This window comes from Cervus canadensis, chromosome 10 (assembly GCF_019320065.1).
Source record: "Cervus canadensis isolate Bull #8, Minnesota chromosome 10, ASM1932006v1, whole genome shotgun sequence".
NCBI classification, from domain to species: domain Eukaryota; kingdom Metazoa; phylum Chordata; class Mammalia; order Artiodactyla; family Cervidae; genus Cervus; species Cervus canadensis.
Window position 1 is genome coordinate 35,335,827 of NC_057395.1, and position 19,355 is coordinate 35,355,181.

The 19,355-nt window shown below is 38.2% G+C and overlaps 1 protein-coding gene across 9 annotated transcripts in view; it reads left to right on the plus strand.

The window, feature by feature from the left end:
* Positions 1-19,355, plus strand: part of ARHGAP12 (Rho GTPase activating protein 12) — a 115,195-nt gene that overhangs the window by 76,525 nt on the left and 19,315 nt on the right. For 7 of the 9 annotated variants that reach the window (XM_043478893.1, XM_043478892.1, XM_043478890.1 and 4 more), the window contains 4 exons: positions 270-395; positions 3,306-3,380; positions 11,030-11,091; positions 18,596-18,677. In XM_043478893.1, coding sequence (XP_043334828.1) covers positions 270-395; positions 3,306-3,380; positions 11,030-11,091; positions 18,596-18,677 — 345 coding nt within the window. The remainder of the gene's footprint in view (positions 1-269; positions 396-3,305; positions 3,381-11,029; positions 11,092-18,595; positions 18,678-19,355) is intronic. The other 2 variants (XM_043478895.1, XM_043478897.1) reach the window with 1 other exon arrangement.

Here is a 19,355-nt window from a genome sequence, read left to right on the forward strand (position 1 = left end):
GCTATTAATTCCCCTATTTCTGTTGAATCTGTTTTACAGTGAGTACAGTTTAGACTTGGGGATATTAAGTGATTTGCCAAAAATAACATGAGCTCAGTCTCTCCAACACCCAAGTGTGTGAACTTGTGCCAAGTGCTGGTCAGAGATGAGTGAACTCCTACTAGTGTCACATGGCGAGCTTTGCCTGATGCCATGTGTCACTTGGAGCCAGCATGTTTAGATTCCACTTCTGTTTCTATTATTTATGAGGTGTAATTTGTTTTCTTTAGTACAATGCTTCATCTCAGCAGCAAAGAGAAATTATTAAAAGTAGGAGTCTGGACAGGCGGCTGCAAGAACCAATAGTATTGTCAAAGTGGAGACATAGCACCATTGTGCTGGATGCCAATGACAAGGTAGGATTTTCTGAGAAAATAAATCTGTTGAGAACTCGGGCAAGTTCTTTATGTTTTATTTTCTTCTTTGTTACGTCTCATACCTTGGTGGTGACTGTTTTATTGCATGCCGTATCTGTTTGTCCCAGAGTGGGGATTGGTTTTGAAGTTTTCTGGTTTTTGACCTATGGCGTAATGATGTATGTATACATGGTACATTTGGGCCTGGTGGGTGATAGGTTTTTTTCATAATCCCATTTTAATCACAAATCATTATTGTTTGTCTTCAGTTTCTAAGAGATTTAATGGTAAAGACATTTAATTAACTTTCCCATCCCAGGGAAGATTGAAAGCCTGCTCCTCCTGTTTCCCTAACAGCTCTCTGTTCAAAGTGCTCCTGAGAAGTCATGTTCTCTGTTTGAACTAGGGAGTGGATTTTGATGCAAACAATGAGATTGGAAAAGCGGTAGAATTTTTAACTTCCTTGTGAGTTACATCTTTACCTTGTGACCTCAAGTCTGGTGATAGAATAGGAAATTACTACAGATTTGTAGACATCAGACATACTGATGTTAAAGTGGTGGTGATGATGTGAGAGTGGCAATAACACCCTAACATTGAAATACTTGTCACTGGGGACTCTATTTCACCAACAAGATTCTCTTTCGGCATAGTTAATAGGTTTCTGCATTTGCAGGCGTGTTCGTGAAAGCAGGAGGCCCTCTCCAGAGGCATATTTCTCTGTGTTTGGATACTTTCAGTCCTAAATTCATTTTTAAATTATCTCTATCAGTCGCTCAAACAAGTACTTCTAATTTCTATTTGTAAGGATATTAGGTGGTGGAATGTAGAGGGCATATTAAAAGAATGAAATTCTGGAGTCTGTGCTATTGAAGGCTTGGAAATATATTAGCATTGAAGTTAACCTGTGTAGGTAAGAGTCCTAGAGATTTTATTAATAGTAAAAAAATTCATTTAACTATAAGAACCAGATTACACTTCACTGTATACAAAAAACTGTACTAAATGTGATGAACGCTGTAGTGCCTAAGCTATGGTTGAACCAAGTCTATTGCATCATCCAGTGGACTCTAGAATAAAAAGGATGTTTATTTTGCTGATGTAGACTTAACATTTCTTACCTCTTTATAATCTTTCATGAGATTCATTTTCAGTATATTATTAGAATAACATGTGGGATTCTTATTTCATATCCTGTTTCATCTAATTGTTTCAGAATGTGATAACGTGATTTTCTTGAGACTAGAGCTTATTTTTGTAGAAATGGCGTTTTCCCCTCTACCTTTATAAATGGAATCACAGATAATTATTTCATCAGATAAATTCTTTTACTTATCATCATCTTCTAGTATGTATGTTTTTAAGATTTAAGATTATAAAAGAGGGACTATACCAGAACAAAGCTGGTGGACTCATACAAGGGGTAAAACCTGTATAACTTGAAAAGTAATCACAGAAACCTAATACTGTATAGCAAATGTTGTTACAATGCTATAGGTCCTAATTCAGTTGCCAGACAACCTTGAAGGAGGTAGGTGAGGGTATGTAGTTACCACTCATTTTATTCAGTTACTTATTTTCTAGTTTATGGGTCATCAGATCTTTCCTGTTTTTCTCACACTGTTTTAATATTAGGCACTCTTTGAGAAGTCAAGAAATGGAAAAGCAAAACTTCTGAAGCTGTCGGAAAAATTACTTAAATGAGGCTAAACTGACATTTGGACATTAAATGTAATTTCTTTTTATAAAGAAATATTTGACATGATTTTAATGTTTTCTCTATTTGTATGTAGGCCTTGGATGTTTGCTTTTAAGGTTGTCCCTTCAAGAATTTTTCCTGTAAAATTTCACTGCTGCCTAGTTTCTGTTTTTATAAATTGTATAGGTTATGAACCTGAAGACTTTTTTCCAAGTAAATGGATGTTAAATTAACGGTTTTGTATTGTGATTTAATAAAAATTCCCAGGCTCGTCACCAGTTTTTAATCCAGTTTCATAAGTATAGAAAAGTAGATGATACAGATGTGAAGATGAATGTCCAGAGAAATTATCTGGCTTTATAGGAAAGTTAATAATAGATGTTGGCATATGATTTTCCTAATTCTCTTTTCCTGAAATCATTCAAAGCTTCTAGGAGAACAGAGAACATTTAAATCGAACTTGGCTGTTGGTACCAATATAATGATTCTTTGGTTTTATCCTCCATGAATAGTGTTACAAGTACCTGAGGTAGAAGTCACATACCATTCTAATATTGACAAAGCAGAATTTCTTTGAAAATGCACATTATTGGCTTGCTTCTATTATATTCTTGTAGGCTTAGACTTTAAAATATTCCTTTTTTTTTCTGGTGAGTTGTTAATCTGTAAATCTGAGGTTTTTTCTTTGCATACTAAAAAAATTCTTTGTTTCTAATAACTGAGGTTAGCTATAAATTATATTAAATACTAATAGCAATTTAATTAAATACAAGTTCTTATTCTGGCAGTTGCCAAGTAGTTCCTGTGAGTGTTCTGTGCCGAATCCTACCAGAATTCACACCAAGAGCAAATTAATATGTTGACTGTTAACATTTTTATCCACAAGTGTGCAGATTTTGCTTATTTTAAATATGGTTAATTTAAGCTGATGCAGCATCATGATTTTAAGGCAGCATGCCTCATTTCTTTTGCGTAATCCTTTATATGATATTTAAGTTTATAATAATTGGTACAAGATATGCCATCTTTTATAAACTTTATGACATCTATAGTTTTCACATCTGTACCATATTAGTTTCATAGCTGAATATAGAAGGGAAGTAGGAAAAAATTTTTCTCAACCTCCCTTATTAAGCTCTCCCTTTATGAGTAGAGGGAGAAATACAATTATATGAAATAGAGTAACATTTTTCATTACTTATTTTTTGTAGGAATCTCCATCTGCCTCAAAACCCTGCTATCCTGAACATGAGTCTTCTCCCTCTTCACCAAAGCACCAAGATACAGTTAGTATGATAGCAGCAAGTAGAAAATATAGTCCAATTATTTCAATCAGTTTCAGCAAATTAATTTTCTCAAGTGTAATGTTTAAATATCTCTTGGGCTTCTATCACATTTCATCGGTCTCTCAAAAAATAATCAGATAATAGGTTTAAAATAAAAATCAGATTTTATTGATTTAAAAATTCCCCTCTTTGTGCAAAATATGGTACCTTCGTGATCAACTTGTATACCATATTTATAAGGGATGAATTTATGTTTGGCTTTTGAACATAAATGTTAAAGTCCCTGGAGAATACTATCAAGTTTACACATTACCCTTTCTTCCTCAGGCCAGCAGTCCAAAGGTAAGAAGCACCCTCCTCCTTATTAACGAGCTTAGATGCCCTTTTCCTCTCTAAACTGTCAGATGCATCACCCAGCCTATGCCAGGTGATATTGGCCGTACCTAACTCAACTTCAGGTTTCTCCTAAGCTTGGAAAACCTCCAGTGACTTCTCTTCAGCCTTAATGTTGGAGAAATTCTACTTGACCTCAATGTTTGTAGGACCCCCCCTCCCCCAAGTCTTCCTGTAATTTGCTGCTCCTCTTCTTCCCCTTCAGTGGCTCCATTTCCTTTCAGAAAGGGGGACTAAACTTCGTGTTGAGGTCTTCGAGACTGTGCCTGTCCTGGGCCCTCAGCCCCCCTCACTTGTTCTCACTGCCCTCTGACTCTTCAGCTCCAGGGTCTTCATGTACTGAAACCCGTGCCTCTCACATCTTTGTCCAGTCAACTTCTAGGTCATTCTTTAGAGCTCAGTTCAGACTCAGAATTTTATTCTAATCCTCTAGATTTGGTCAGATTTCCCTGTAGTGGGTTTCCCTGGTGGCTCAGTAAAGAATCTGCCTGTAATGCAGGAGACCTGGGTTCAATCCCTGGGTTGGGAAGATCTCCTGGAGAAGGGTATGGCTACCCACTCCAGTATTCTTGCCTGGGAAATTCCATGGACAGAGGAGCCTGGTGGGCAACAGTCCATGGAGTCGAAAAAAGTCAGACCCGACAGAGTGACTATCATTTTCACTTTCATACTTTCCCTGTAGTCCTCTTTATAGCATTTAAGTATATGTTATTTGATTCCATAAAATAGAGCAACGCTTTTCATTTCTTATTTCTTGTAGGAGCTTCCAACCCTTAGTTAATGTCTTCCCCACTAGACAAAGGAAAGCTTCCTTAGAGCGGAACCAGAGTACTCAGTGCTGTAGAGTTTTGCTGTTCCAGGGAGTTTTGCTGAATAAAGAAATGAAATTTGTAAACTTTTTTTAAAAAACAAACTTTTATTGTTATTTCCTTAATTTTAAGGAGTAACTTTATTAGGATACTTCTAATTTCCCAAGAGCACAGATTTTCACAGATGGTGCTTTCCTTTTACAGGCTCTTCCTCCCTTCCCTGAGCAAGTCTGGTCTTTTGATTCATCTAACATGTTGTCCACCTGTCCTTCTGATGTTGCTCAGAGGGTTTCACTGCCTACCCTGCTCCTTGGCTTCTCTGCACCTACAGTTAATCCTGAGCTGATTTGTAGGAGGACTCTGTAGGTCCTGCCCCCACTAACCTCAGCATAACAATATATCTTCTTTTTCTCTGAGCTCCAAGTCATTGACAGCATCTGTGGAGTGAAAGTTACCTTGTTGTTCTCCCATCTCCCTGCTGAGAGTTTAAACTCCAAAGGGACTCATAGGGGCTGCTTTCTTCTTTTTTCTTTTATATTATTTAACACAGTCCTGGGTACATAAACATCAAATAAAGATAAAAGTGAATGTGATTTTAGTGGTTTTGTTAAGAATTATTCTATGAATCTAAAGTACTGTTACTACAGTACGCTTAATTTATCCATCTATCTAGAAAAAGAAGGAAACCTTTTTAAACTTACTTTAGGTATGGGTAATATATAACTTCTAAGAAGACCTTTTATAAATTATTTATATTTTGGTAAAAGGGAATTTCTAGGTAATCCTAGAAACATGAGTTTATAAATGTCCCACGTAGGTTACAAAGGACTGTTTGCAGATTATTCCCCCAGGCAGTTATCCTTTCTCAAGGGTTTGCCAGCACCCTGACTGTCCTGGACTCAGGGTCCCCTCTGATGGCCGTGGCAGGGAACTACCTCACCAGGATTCTGTTTCATTCTTTGTTTTCTTGCAGGTGGAAAAAAAAAAAGGAATAATTCTGTTAATTCTGCCTAAGGCTATTCTGTTTTCTCATAAGTGTAGAGTGTCCTTCCCCCCATCCCCCAGTTCAGCTCCCTGCCCCCAGAGGCTTCTGTCCCCTGAATGTCTTCCTCCTCCCTCAGCCTCTGCTTCCTGTCAGCCACTTGCCCTGTTTGAACTGAGTCTTTTGCCTGTCTTTCCCACTCTTACCCAGTTAATATGAGCAAATATTTTCTTAGTACTTTGAGTTAAAATCTGGTTGGCATAAAAAAGCCTTAGTGGTAAGAAAAAGGAAGCTACAAATGTAGAAATGAAACTGACAATATAATCAGTATTAGTTACCCGATACCATCTTTAAATCTCTGCAAATTGCCCAGCTACCTCTCAGATCTTTTTTTTTTTAAAATTAAAACTGTATTGGCTGATTCATGTCAATGTATGACAAAAACCACTACAATAAAAAAAAAGAAATATAACTAATACACTGTACTGTTCACCCATTTAAACTGTACAGTTTGGTGGTGGTTAGTATTAATGCAACTGTTGTTACCCTCATTTTAGAATATCTTCATCATGTCGAAAAGAAGCACTCATCTGTCATGACCCCCTCTGCCTCCACACCCATCAAGCCCTAAGCAGCCAGTAATTACTTTCTATCTCACTGGATTTGCCTGTTCTGGTCCTTTTGTATGAGTAGAATCATATAATACATGGCCTTTTTTCACAAGCTTTGTTCACTTGCATATGATGTCTTCATTCAGTCTCTTCTAATCAAAGCAGATTAAAATTTCATCCCTTAATATAAATTTTAAACATGTTCATTTTTTTCTTGTTTTCTCTCCAGTTTTCAAATACATTATTTTTCATAGTCACTTGAAGTCCTTTTTAGAAATAAGTAGTGTATACATCTTTTAAAAAATTGATAATGTTTCTCTACAGTATGACTAGAGCATGGATTCAGTAGGATTTTGTAGGCTGATCTAAGGACCTAATCTCTATTTGTCCCAATGTGCCTATGAGAATATGCATTTTAAAGTTTTCAGTTACTGAATAGTGAATACAATTTTAAATATATAATTTGTAAACTTGAGCTTTGACCTTATGTTTTCAAATAATGGTATTAAAGTGCTTTACCCACTTTGGAGCAAAGGACATTTCAACACGTTCTTTAACAAGAGTGTTTAGTGGACAAATTGTCTAGTTTTTTTCCATTGAACATGATTTAGACATTAATTTTTTTTAATAAAACTGGTTCTTTAAACATTTTTTTAATCGAGGTGAAACTTACTTAACATAAAATTAGTCATTAGCTATTTTAAAGTTTGTAATTCAGTGGCTTTAGTGTATTTACAATATGCTCCTAGTTTTAGGACGCTTTCATCAGGAGATCCCTACCCATCAAGCAGTCACTGTACATTTCCCTGCCCCTTCTCCCCTCCCCCCAGTAAGCTCTAGTTTGAAGATCTGTATGAATTTACCTGTCCTGGAAGTTTCATCACAGTGATTCTTTTTCGACATTATATTCTTCCTCTGTGTAGAAAGAATCTTTTTATTACATTATTATAAGATGATTAACTGAAGATAAAAGTTTTATTGGGAGGTATTGATTTTGATATTAACAGTTATTACCCAAAATTGGGAAATGCTTACTTAACTAAATGAATGCAAAAATCAGTTAGAAATTCTGGAGCCTGCAAAGTGGTTACGAACCTGTGGAAGTTTTCCCGGATTACTCAGTGGAACAAATATTTTATTGTTTTCTTGCCTTATTAGGATAAGAAAATCTTATTACAGTCTTTTTAGTTCAACCTTAACCAATTTTGCTAGTTTTTATTAAAACATTCCTGCTTATTTTCAACTTGAAATTTCCTTTGGAGTGTCAGCATATTCAGACTAAGAAATATTCGTGTGTGAGTATGGACAGTTTTTAGAGGACTTAGCAAAGTTTTTATGAAGTTATTTTAGTAAGCTACACAAAAACATTGATGGACTTTGATCCTAAGTGGAGAAAAGTACACCAAATAGTATGAAGTAAAAATCTGTCTGAATTCCTTCCCCCGAAGCTCACACCTGAATAGTCAAACCTGTATCCTCCTGCCCATCACTTTTATGTCAGATGTAGAACTTCAGTGTTTAAGAGCTAAAGCTTTATTTTCTCCATCACTGACCTTCTCTTATATTTCTTTTTTTAATGCCTTCTTTTATTTATTTAATTTTATTTTTTGGCTGTACCACACTGCATGCAGGATCTTAACTTCCTGACCAGGGATCAAACCCACACCCCCTGCAGTGGAAGAGGGGAATTACTTGTTTGTTTTTAGCTGCCCTGGGTCTTTGTTGCTCTGCATGGGTTTTCTCTAGTTGCGGTGCACCAGCTTCCCATTGTGGTGGCTTCTCTTGTTTCGGAGCACAGGCTCTAGGTGTACTGGCTCCTACCGTCGCGGCATGTGGGATCTGCATTTCGGCATGTGGGATCTTTCCTGATTGCTCTGTGGCATGTGGGGGTCTTCCTGGACCAGGAGTCTAACCTGTGTGCCCTGAGTTGGCAGGCGAATTCTTAACCGCTGGACTCAGGGAAGTCCCTCTCTTACATTTCTTAGCAGTGTGATAGCACAGCTACTTCGTTGGTTAATTACTGACCTTCCATCACTGACCTTCTCTTATATTTGTTTTCTTAATGCCCTCTTTTATTAAATTTAATTTTATTTTTTGGCCGCAGCACATAGCTACTTTGTGGGTTAATTACTTCAGTAAATATATATTGAGCCCCAGGTTCCTGCTGGCCACTGTGCTGGGTGCTGTCATACAGCGCTGAGCACAGCCGATCTAGTTCCAGCGTACAGCCTGATAGAAGGTGAGGAAATTATATGTAATAGTGCTTTGCGGTAAGTGCAACACAGTAGGCGAACTAGGGGCCGTAGTCATAGGTCGGAAGGTGGAGGTGCTCCTGCTTGAGGGGTTGGGAAAGCTCCTCTAGAGAGTGCCTGGTGGTCCGGTGGTTAAGACCCCATGCATCCAATGCAGGAGGGACAGATTCAGTCCTTGGTCGGGGAATTAAAATCCCACATGCTGCTTGTTGCTGCCAAAAAGTGAAAAAAAATACCAAAAAACAAAGAGTGTTCTTGCCGCTGAGGGGACCCCCCTCTACCTAGCTAGCTGCTCAAGCTTGGGAGATTCCCAGCTCTTCCCTCTTCCTATCCCTGTCAACTCTGTCTTCTGAATCACTCTCATATTTGGCCCCTCTTCACTCCCTCACTGGAGAAGGGAATGGCAACCCACTCCAGTATTCTTGCCTGGAGAATTCCATGGACAGAGGAGCCTGATGGGCTACAGTCCATGGGGTCGCAAAGAGTCAGACACAACTGAGCGACTTTCACTTTCACTCTCTCACAGCTACTGCCCTGGTCCAGGCCTGCAGCATCACTTACGGTAGTAACTAGGAGTGTTCCACTTGAGTCCGTTGTCACCTGCCTCTCCTCCATTCTCCCCATGGCCTTTGTTTCCTGCTGCTTCTCCACCTCAGTATGTTGAGGGAACTTAAGGCTCTTGCAGCTGATGCTCCTTCGGCCTCAGTGCGCTCACTCGTCTGTCATCCCCAGCCCTTGTTTCCCTCCGGCTCCTCCTGGTCCTCAGTCTCTAGGAAGCGACTCTGACGCCCTTCCTTCCTCACAGGTGGAGTTAGATGTGCCTTTCTCACTGCACTTCTCATTGCTGTGGTCATTGCTTTGCACCTCTACGCTTTGAATGTGGCAGATTTTGTTCTTAGGTTCACGTTGGAGTGCTTGCTCCTTAGAGCGTTAGTGCTTGGGTCTTGGTCCCTGTGAGAATTTCCTGGGTACTCTGGGCCCTGCCCTTGAACGATGTCTGTACATGCATGGTTTTGTGCAGTATCGGTCCATTCACAGCTCAGGTGAGAATCCCTGATCCAGAGTGTCTTTTCATCCCTCAGGCTCTGGCCATCTGTCACTGCTGCTGTCCCTTCCATTTCTCTTCCCTTATTGATGCTGGCATTTCCGTCCTGTCTCTGCTTTTTCTCCCACTCTGTCCCAGCTTTGGTGTTTTTAGTAGGCTTATTCCTGCTCCTGTGCTTACACAACCAGGGCCCTTCCTTTCAGATAAACGTTACTTAGTTTCTGGATCATTGAAAGGTTCCCCCCCTCTTCTCTGCTTTTGATAGTAAATTGGGAATGTTCTTAATGTCCTGTGCATGTTTTTAACTGTGTAATTGAGGTTTTTATTGAGAGGCAACAGAGAGTTCTTAAGGAAAAGGATCAGACTTGCATATCTAAGGCGAGCCAACCTTATGCTTTGTGAAAAAAAATTGCAACAGTATGGATATTTCCCAAGTTCCCAGTTACCAAAAGTGAATAATAGAACAGTTTGTCAGCTTTGTCTATAGATTTGAGTTTTTCTTATTAGACCAGGCAGGCATTATCTTTTAGACATTAGTGAGAAAATATTCGGTATTTATATCCTGTACAAGAAAAATGTGGTTGTTTTTCCTAAATAAAGTACATTGAGAACATAGCTGAGGTGTGAGTTAAATAGTTAGAAATAAATTCTGAATCGGGAGTCTTTTCCCTGCGTGTGTATATTGTGTGTATGTTTTAGTTGAAATGAAATTGACTGCTTTGTCTTGTGCTTAACAGTGCTCACTAATGCTGATGATTGCTGTAGGCATTCACTCATTTTGGTTAAATGATTTGAATATAGACGGCTAGAGGAGTGAGAAGCGCTTCTTCAGTCCCACCTGGAAGGATGTTAAGATAACATTTAACTTGAGCACAGCGGCTTTTGCCTTCCTAGGGTGTGATGGTAAAGCTGTGTAACTGGTTTTTACATCCGCTGACTAATAGATGTAGTTAGTCTCGAGCCCAGTTCACCATATGTTTAATGAAGCATGTAGTGAATTCTTTATGCCACATTAAGGCCGGTTCTATGCAGAGTACCAGTTACTTTAAGCAATTTATTAAATATAGTCACTGCATTTGTTCCACCTGGTTATTTTTACATTCTGACAAAGTGGGTATCTTAAATAATTTTTAGACTATACTGTTGTACAGTGACAGCAAAATAAATAATTCTTTTTCTGTGATATTTATCCTTATAGCATTGTATCCTTTGCTTTGAACAGAAAGTCATAAATCACTTTTCCAGTGCTGACTTGTAGCGTTCATATGGAGATCTAGTTTGACTTTACCTTATGACTGCTGTTACTTGAGAAGACCAAGTGCTTAATTATAAAAACAACTGAAAATAACTTTTTTAACTGAAAATAACTTTACAGAAGTATTAGAAAATTGTATTTTTAACACATTGTACAACTAAACATATTACTACTGACTAATCTTTTCTTTTAAGCTAATATTAGAGTACCAGATCATTTTGATTCAGTTGTATGTAAGAATTTAGACCTCATTGCCTATATGAATGATGTATAAACAGTAATACCTCTGTTCCATACCATAGGGTCAAGAGAAATATGGATTATTAAATGTAACAAAAATTACTGAAAATGGAAAAAAGGTTCGGTAAGTACACAAATCATTAATGATGTTTTATCTGACTGATATAAATAAAAACTGTATATAAATTATATTCTAGTAGAAGTGATTAACAGTTTCAGAGCAATTCAAATGTATTTTCTAATTTTTTATATACATATATATATATATATATAAAAGATTGTTAGGAAGTGTAGCAAAAATTTTCTTTATCTTGACACGTTTCTTAGGGTAAGGTTAAATTCAGAGGTGATAAGGCAGACGATTCTGAGCAACCATTAGCTCTATTAAAATTTTTTTTTCAATAAGTAATAAATGCACATGGCAAAATACAAAGATACACAGAATAGTCAAAAGCCAGTCACCAGCCATCAGTTTTCCTTTCCCAGAGGCAACCAGTTAGGTCTAGTGAGATGTACTGTTTTCCTCCATAGAAAGAAAATAGATATATTTATATATGCATAGATTACTTTTAACAGTCTTTTAACAGTTTATCTTGGAGATGGTTCTGTTTCATTGTGTGTGCAATTGGTACGTTGTTCTTAACTGCTGCATGTTGATGTTTAGTTGCTCAGTTGTCTCTGACTCTTTTGCAACCCTGTGGACTGTAGCCTGCCAGGCTCCTCTGTCCATGGATTTGTCAGGCAAGAATACTGGGTTGGGTTGCCTTTTTTTCCTCCAGGGGCTCTTCCCGCCCCACGGATGGAACTCCTGCATTGGCAGGCAGATTCTTTGTTTCCCCGGAGCCACCTGGAAAGCCCATAGTTAGTTATATGTTATATGGCTGCATCATAGTTTATTTAATTGTTATTTGTAAGTATATGCCTGTCTATTGGTAAACATTTAGGACTTTTACATCTCCCATCCAAGTACTAACCAGGCCCGACCCTGCTTAGCTTCCGAGATCAGCCAAGATCAGGGGCGTTCAGGGTGGTATGGCGGTAGACAGGACTTTTGCATCTTTTGCTATTAAAAACAGTATTACACTCAGTGTCTTGCACAGCTCATTTTGTGAGTATGTAGATATGCCTGTAGAATAAATTTTATAGAAGTGGAGTTGCTAAGCCATATGCAGTGGTCACGATGATACAATTTCAGATTATGCCTCAAGGTCCTCAGTCAGTCCCAACTCCAGGAGCCTGGGTTTTCTCTGCACCTTTGCCAGTTCAATATGTTGTCAGACTCTTTGATCTTTGCTCCTGGAGATTAGAGAGAAATTGTATTTTTATTTGCATTTCTTTTAGTGGGGTAGAGTGTCACAAACCATATGTATTTCTTTGTTGTTGAATTATCAGTTTATACTCTTTGACTCTTTTTCTCTTGGGTTGTTGGTTTTTTTTTTTAATTAATTAATTTTGGCTGCACTGGGTCTTTGTTGCTGTGCAGGCTTTCTCTAGCTGCAGCAAGAGGGAACTACTGTCTGGTTGCAGTGAGCAAGCTTCTCATGGCAATGGCTTCTCTAATTGTGGAGCGAAGGCTCAGTAGTTGTGGCACATGAGCTTAGTTGCTCCGCTGCTGTGGAATCTTCGCAGGCCAGGGATCGAACCTGTGTCCTCTGCATTGGCAGGCAGATTTTTATCTATTGTACCACTGGGAAAGTCTGGGTTGTTGATTTTTTGGGTAATGAATTTAGGAAATTAGCTTTTTTTAAGTTACACTTTCTCCGATTAAAAAAAAAAATGTTGAAATGCTGTGGTTTTATAGCCAAAGTGTCAGTCTGTTTAAGAAAGAGTTTAAAATTTACATGTAAAAAAAAAACTGTAGTCAGGGTTTTTAGATTTGCTTTAATTGAACTGTCTTTGTCAGATTTTTGTACTTGGAAGTTTGTTTCTTCAGTACTCTGAAATAACTTTTACAAGTACTGCAGTTGTCTATTCCTTAAGCTGTTCCTTGGTGGAAGTTGGTGAATTGGATCTTTTTTCCTTTCGGAAATAAGTAGTGCAAGTAGGTCTTTGGCCACTTTCTCTGTTTTTGTTGTCATTTTTCTCATGATAGTCTTTTGGATTTTCTACTTCTTTTAGAATACTTTTCCTAAGAGTACATCTATTTCATTATATTCAAATTTAATCATATTTTGTTGTTCAGTCGTTCAGTTGTGTCTTGACTCTTTGTGACCCCATGGACTGCAGCATGCCCTGTCCGTCACCAACTCCCGGAGCTTGCTCAGGCTCATGTCCATTGAGTCAGTGATGCCATCCAACCATCTCATCCTCTGTCGTCCCCTTCTCCTCCTGCCTTCAATCTTTCCCAGCATCGGGGTCTTTTCCAAGGAGTCAGTTCTTCGCATCAGGTGGCCAAAGTATAAGAGTTTCAGCTTCAGCATTAGTCCCTCCAATGAATATTCAGAACTGATTTCCTTTAGGACTGACTGGTTGGATCTCCTTGCAGTCCAAGGGACTCTCAAGAGTCTTCTCCAACACTGCAGTTCAAAAGCGTCAATTCTTCGGTGCTCAGCTTTCTTTATAGTCCAACTCTCACATCCGTACATGACTCCTGGAAAAACCATAGCTTTGACTAGATGAATCTTTGTCAGCAAAGTAATGTGTCTGCTTTTTAATATGTTGTCTAGGTTGCTCATAGCTTTTCTTACAAGGAGCAAATGTCTTAATTTCATGGCTGCAGTGACCATCTGCAGTGCTTTTGTAGCCCCCCAAATTAACGTCTCTCACTGTTTCCATTGTTTCCCCATGTAATTGCCATGAAATGATGGGATTGGATGCCATGATCTTTGTTTTCTGAATGTTGAGCTTTAAGCCAGCTTTTTCACTCCTCTTTCATGTTCATCAAGAGGTTCTTTAGTTCTTCTTTGCTTTCTGCCATAAAGGTTGTGTCATCAGTGTATCTGAGGTTATTGATATTTCTCCCAGCAATCTTGATTCCAGCTTGTGCTTCCTCCAGCTCAGCATTTCGCATGATGTACTCTGCATAGAAGTTAAATAAGCAGGGTGACAGTATACAGCCTTGACGTACTCCTTTCCCAGTTTGGAACCAGTCTGTTTTTCCATCTTCGATTTTAACTGTTGCTTCTTGACCTGCATACAGATTTCTCAGGAGGCAGGTCAGGTGGTCTGGTATTCCCATCTCTTGAAGAATCTTCCACAATTTATTGTGATCTACACAGTCAAAGGCTTTGGCATAATCAATAAAACAGAAGTAGATTTTTTTTTTTTTTCGGAAGTCTCTTGCTTTTTCTATGATCCAACGGATGTTGGCAATTTGGTCTCTGGTTCCTCTGCCTTTTCTAAATCCAACTTGAACATATGGAAGTTCACGATTCGTGTACTGTTAAAGCCTGCCTTGGAGAATTTCGAGCATTAATTTGCTAGTGTGTGAGATGAGTGCAACTGTGTGGTAGTTGAACATTCTTTGGCATTGTCTTTCTTTGGGATTGGAATGAAAACTGACCTTCTCCAGTCCTGTGGCCGCTGCTGAGTTTTCCAAATTGGCTAGCATATTGAGTGCAGCACTTTAACAGCATACTGTTTCTGTTCTTTATTGTTCCCATCTTTGCATGAAATGTTCCCTTGGTATCTCTGATTTTCTTGAAGAGATCTCCAGTCTTTCCCATTCTACTGTTTTCCTCCATTTCTTTGCATTGATCACTGAGGAAGGCTTTCTTATCTCTCTCTGCTATTCTTTGGAACTCTGCATTTAAATGCGTATGTCTTTCCTTTTATCCTTTGCCTGTAGCTTCCCTTCTTTTTCCAGCTATTTGTAAGGCCTCCTCAGACAACCATTTTGCCTTTTTGCATTTTTTTTCTTAGAGATGGTTTTGATCCCTGCCTCCTGTACGGTGTCACGAACCTCCGTCCATAGTTCTTCAGGCACTCTGTCTATCAGATCTAATCTCTTGAATCTATTTGTCATTTCCACTGTATAATCGTAAGGCATTTGATTTAGGCCATATCTGAATGGTCTAGTGGTTTTCCCTACTTTAATTTAAGTCTGAATTTGGGAATAAGCAGTTCATGATCTCAGCCACAGTCAGTTCCCAGTCTTTTTTTTTGCTGACTGTGTAGAACTTCTCCATCTGTGGCTGCAAATATAATCAATCTGATTTCGGTATTGACCATCTGGTGATGTCCATGTGTAGAGTCTTGTGTTGTTGGAGGAGGGTGTTTGCTACCAGTGCATTCTCTTGGCAAAACTCTGTTAGCCTTTGCCCTGCTTCATTTTGTACTCCAAGGCCAAATTTACCTGTTACTCCAGGTATCTCTTGACTTCCCACTTTTGCATTCCAGTCTACTATGATGAAAAGGCCATCTTTTTTCGGAGTTAGTTCTAGAAGTTCTTGTGGGTCCTCATAGAACCATTCAACTTCAGCTTCTTCAGCGTTACTGGTTGGGGCATAGACTCGGATTACTGTGATATTGAATTGTTTGCCTTGGAAAAGAACAGAGGTCATTCTGTCATTATTCAAATTGCACCTTGATACTGCATTTTGGACTCTTTTGTTGACTTTGATGGCTTCTCCATCTCTTCTAAGGAATTCTTACCCAGAGTAATAGATATAATGGTCATCTGAATTAAATTTGTCCATTCCAGTCCATTTTAGTTCACTGATTCCTAAAATGTCGATGTTCACTCTTGCCATCTTCTGTTTGACCACTTCTAATTTACCTTGATTCATGGACCTAACATTCCTGGTTCCTGTGCAGTATTATTCTTTACAGCTTCGTACTTTACTTCCATCACCAGTCACATCCAGAACTGGGCACTGTTTTTGCTTTGGTTACATCTGTTATTCTTTCTGGAGTTATTTCTCCACTCTTCTCCAGTAGCATATTGGGCACCTACCGACCTGGGAAATTCATCTTTCAGTGTCGTATCCTTTTTGCCTTTCCATACTGTTCATGGGGTTCTCAAGGCAAGAATACTGAAGTGGTTTGCCATTTCCTTCTCCAGTGGACCATGTTTTGTCAGAATTCTCCACCATGACCTTTCTGTCTTGGGTGGCCCTATACGGCATGGCTCATAGTTTCATTGAGTTAGACAAGGCTGTGGTCCATTTGGTCAGTTTGGTTAGTTTTCTGTGACTGTGGTTTTCATTCTGTCTGCTCTCTGATGGATAAGGATCAGAGGCTTATGGAAACTTCCTTTTGGGAGAGACTGACTTTTTCATACTCAGTTATGTTAAAATCCATGGGTCTGTGTTGCATTTTGCATGAATCTTTTACCTGTGCATAATTTTGTAGCATCTTGTAGGTCATTTGGAAAATACCAGTTTATGAAGGTTGCTGATTTTTCAAATGTTGGCACATTTTATTTTATGATATCAAAGAATCACAAATCAGTATTATCATTGTCAAAGTCACTACGTTTTGGAATATTGTCAACGTTAACGTGGCACAAGTGCTGAGTTTTCCAAAATTCTGCTTTCTGTTTGACAGCTTTAATTTGTTATTGTCAACATATACTATCATTTATTTTCCTTGAAATGACAGACTCACTTCATCCATTTTTGAGATAATGTCTACCTGCCAAATAGTCAAGTTTAAATAATCACAGTGTATCACAGAAAGTTGTTTTTTTAGGGGAAAAAAATTGGTTCCATGAAGAAAACATGACTAATTTCTGCCTGCAGTTCAGTCACACAGACCTCAAGGGAACTATCATTCACTCAGTATTCAAATATCCATTATTTATCCTGAGATATACAACCTAGATAGCATATTAAAAAGCAGAGACATTACTTTGCCAACAAAGGTCCATCTAGTCAAGGCTATGGTTTTTCCAGTGGTCATGTATGGATGTGAGAGTTGGACTGTGAAGAAAGCTGAGCACCGAAGAATTGATGCTTTTGAACTGTGGTGTTGGAGAAGACTCTTGAGAGTCCCTTGGACCGCAAGGAGATCCAACCAGTCCATCCTAAAGGAGATCAGTCCTGGGTGTTCATTGGAAGGACTGATGCTGAAGCTGAAACTCCAATAGTTTGGCCACCACATGCAAAGGCTTAACTCATTGGAAAAGACCCTCATGCTGGGAGGGACTGGGGGCGGAGGAGAAGGGGACAACAGAGGATGAGATGGCTGGATGGCATCACCGACTCGATGGACATGAGTTTGGGTAAACTTCTGGAGTTTGTGATGGACAGGGAGGCCTGGCGTGCTGCGATTCATGGGGTCGCAAAGCGTCGGACACAACTGAGCGACTGAACTGAACTGAACTGATACATTCCACAGTTTTTCTGATTTTGAAAATTAACTCAAAAAGCTTATTTAAAGTAGAAGTATATTTGAAGTGGAAATATATTTTAGCATTTTTCAGAGAGGTTAGTAGATACTATCTAAAGAAATATAAGATTGAGTATAAAATAAATTTAGAAATGAAAATAAATCCTTCCAAAATATGTTGCTCATTGAAAGAAAAACATGCTGAGTGAAGCACAAAGCAAAATCCAGCGCATTCTTAAAAGAGACATCTGAGAAATGGTTTAGAAAATTAAGCACAAAGGCGTATCAGAGGAATATGAGAATATCCCTTTCCATAGAGAAAGTAGATCGTTTCAACTAAGGGGAATCACTAACATCTTTAAAATGATAAAGCCCTATGGATCAACTCACAGTGAAAACCTAATTAGAAATAGTCCAAGTAAGTAGCATAATGACTATTAGCAAAACAGGAAAGAAAAGGAAAAATAGAGACTCTGTGGGAGTAAACTTTTATTTTACTTTTCAAGGTCAGGTAGATGTAAAAAGTTGTAAAATAATAAAGTAGGTCTAATTGATAGATTCTAAATTCTACATTCTGCAAATGGAGAATAAACCTCCTTAGGAGTGTCTATAACGTTTTCACAAAACATACCATATGTTTGGCTATAAGGCAAGCCTTAAATTCCTGTGGAAGATATATTTGATGTTCATTTTAGCCTGCTAGCAATTAAGTCGCCTAAAAGGTAAACATTTTTACCTCTAGTGTAGGGATTGAAAGAGAAGAAATGAGGCCTTTCCTTTATACATTTCTGTGCTCAGAATTTTGATAGCGTATGTGTGTTGATTTTGTAATTTAGAAAAGTTCTTGAATGTCTCACTTTAGTAACCTTAGTGATGATCATTCAGCATGGAATTTAGAATGTACCTACTTACTGTCTAGTGCTTACCTAGTGCAGCCTCATTAGGGGAAGGATGATAACTAAGACATAGAAAACAATCTACAGTGAGTCAGGTTAAGATAATCCTGTTTGTCTACTGTTTGATTGTGAATAAGAATTCTTGCCAAATGTAGCATTCTGTTCATATGATTTTGATTAGTGTCCTTGGTCACAGATGTGCTTGCTAGATTACTCTCATGTGAACATGATTAGATGGGTAGTTATTCTGATAATCTGTATCTCTAATTTACTTCATTTGCTTTGGGGATATAAAAGGATTGTAGTTTCCATTTGAATTATATCCTCAATAAAAACAGTAAGAATGTCAGTAATGAGTATAAATCGTGGACCACAGTAATATCAGTGAAGTAGATTTTAATTTTTTAAGTTTGATTGGAAAAGCAGGATATGCAGTTCTTATTGGCCATCTTTTCATTGCAGAAAGAACTGGTTGTCTTCCTGGGCCGTTTTGCAGGGTTCATCTTTACTCTTCACCAAAACCCAAGGAAGTAGCACAAGTTGGGTAAGTATTTCTTTTCTTTGGAGGCTTTACACATTTAAATTATATGGACGGTATTGCACTTGAATTTCATAAGGTATTTCAGAGTCCTTCTAACTACCGCTCCTGTGCAAATAAATGAGGCTTTCTTAGTTAAAGATGCATTTTGACTCATAAGAGAAAGAAAAGGGCCACTTAGAAAAGTTGACTCATATTATTAAAATCCTGACTTTACTCTTTCAGGTATTTATTTAGTCAGAAAATAAGCAGTCAGGTGGCAAGCCCCACCTTGATTTGTGACCTGACCCTTGGATACTAGTCAGATTTCAGTGTCTATATATGATATGAGCCAGCTTTCAGAAGAAAACAAAATGTCACCATTACTTGTGGGACTTTGAAGCTGTTTGTATATTTGAGTATTTACTACTGTTAATTCTCAGTTATTTATAATATAAATACCAAAAATTATAATTTGTGACATATCATAATAGGTTAACATTTTTTAAATGCTGAAAATGTATGAGATACTGTTCTAAGTATAGAGGATGGGGGGTGTGTGTGTGTTGTGTGTGTGTGTATATATGTGTATATATATATATAAAAATATATGTATTATTCTCTTAACTCTGGGAGAGTGCTGTTTGTCATCCCCTCCCCCCTGTTGGAGATGAGAAAATGAGGTGTGAAACAGTTCAGTGACTT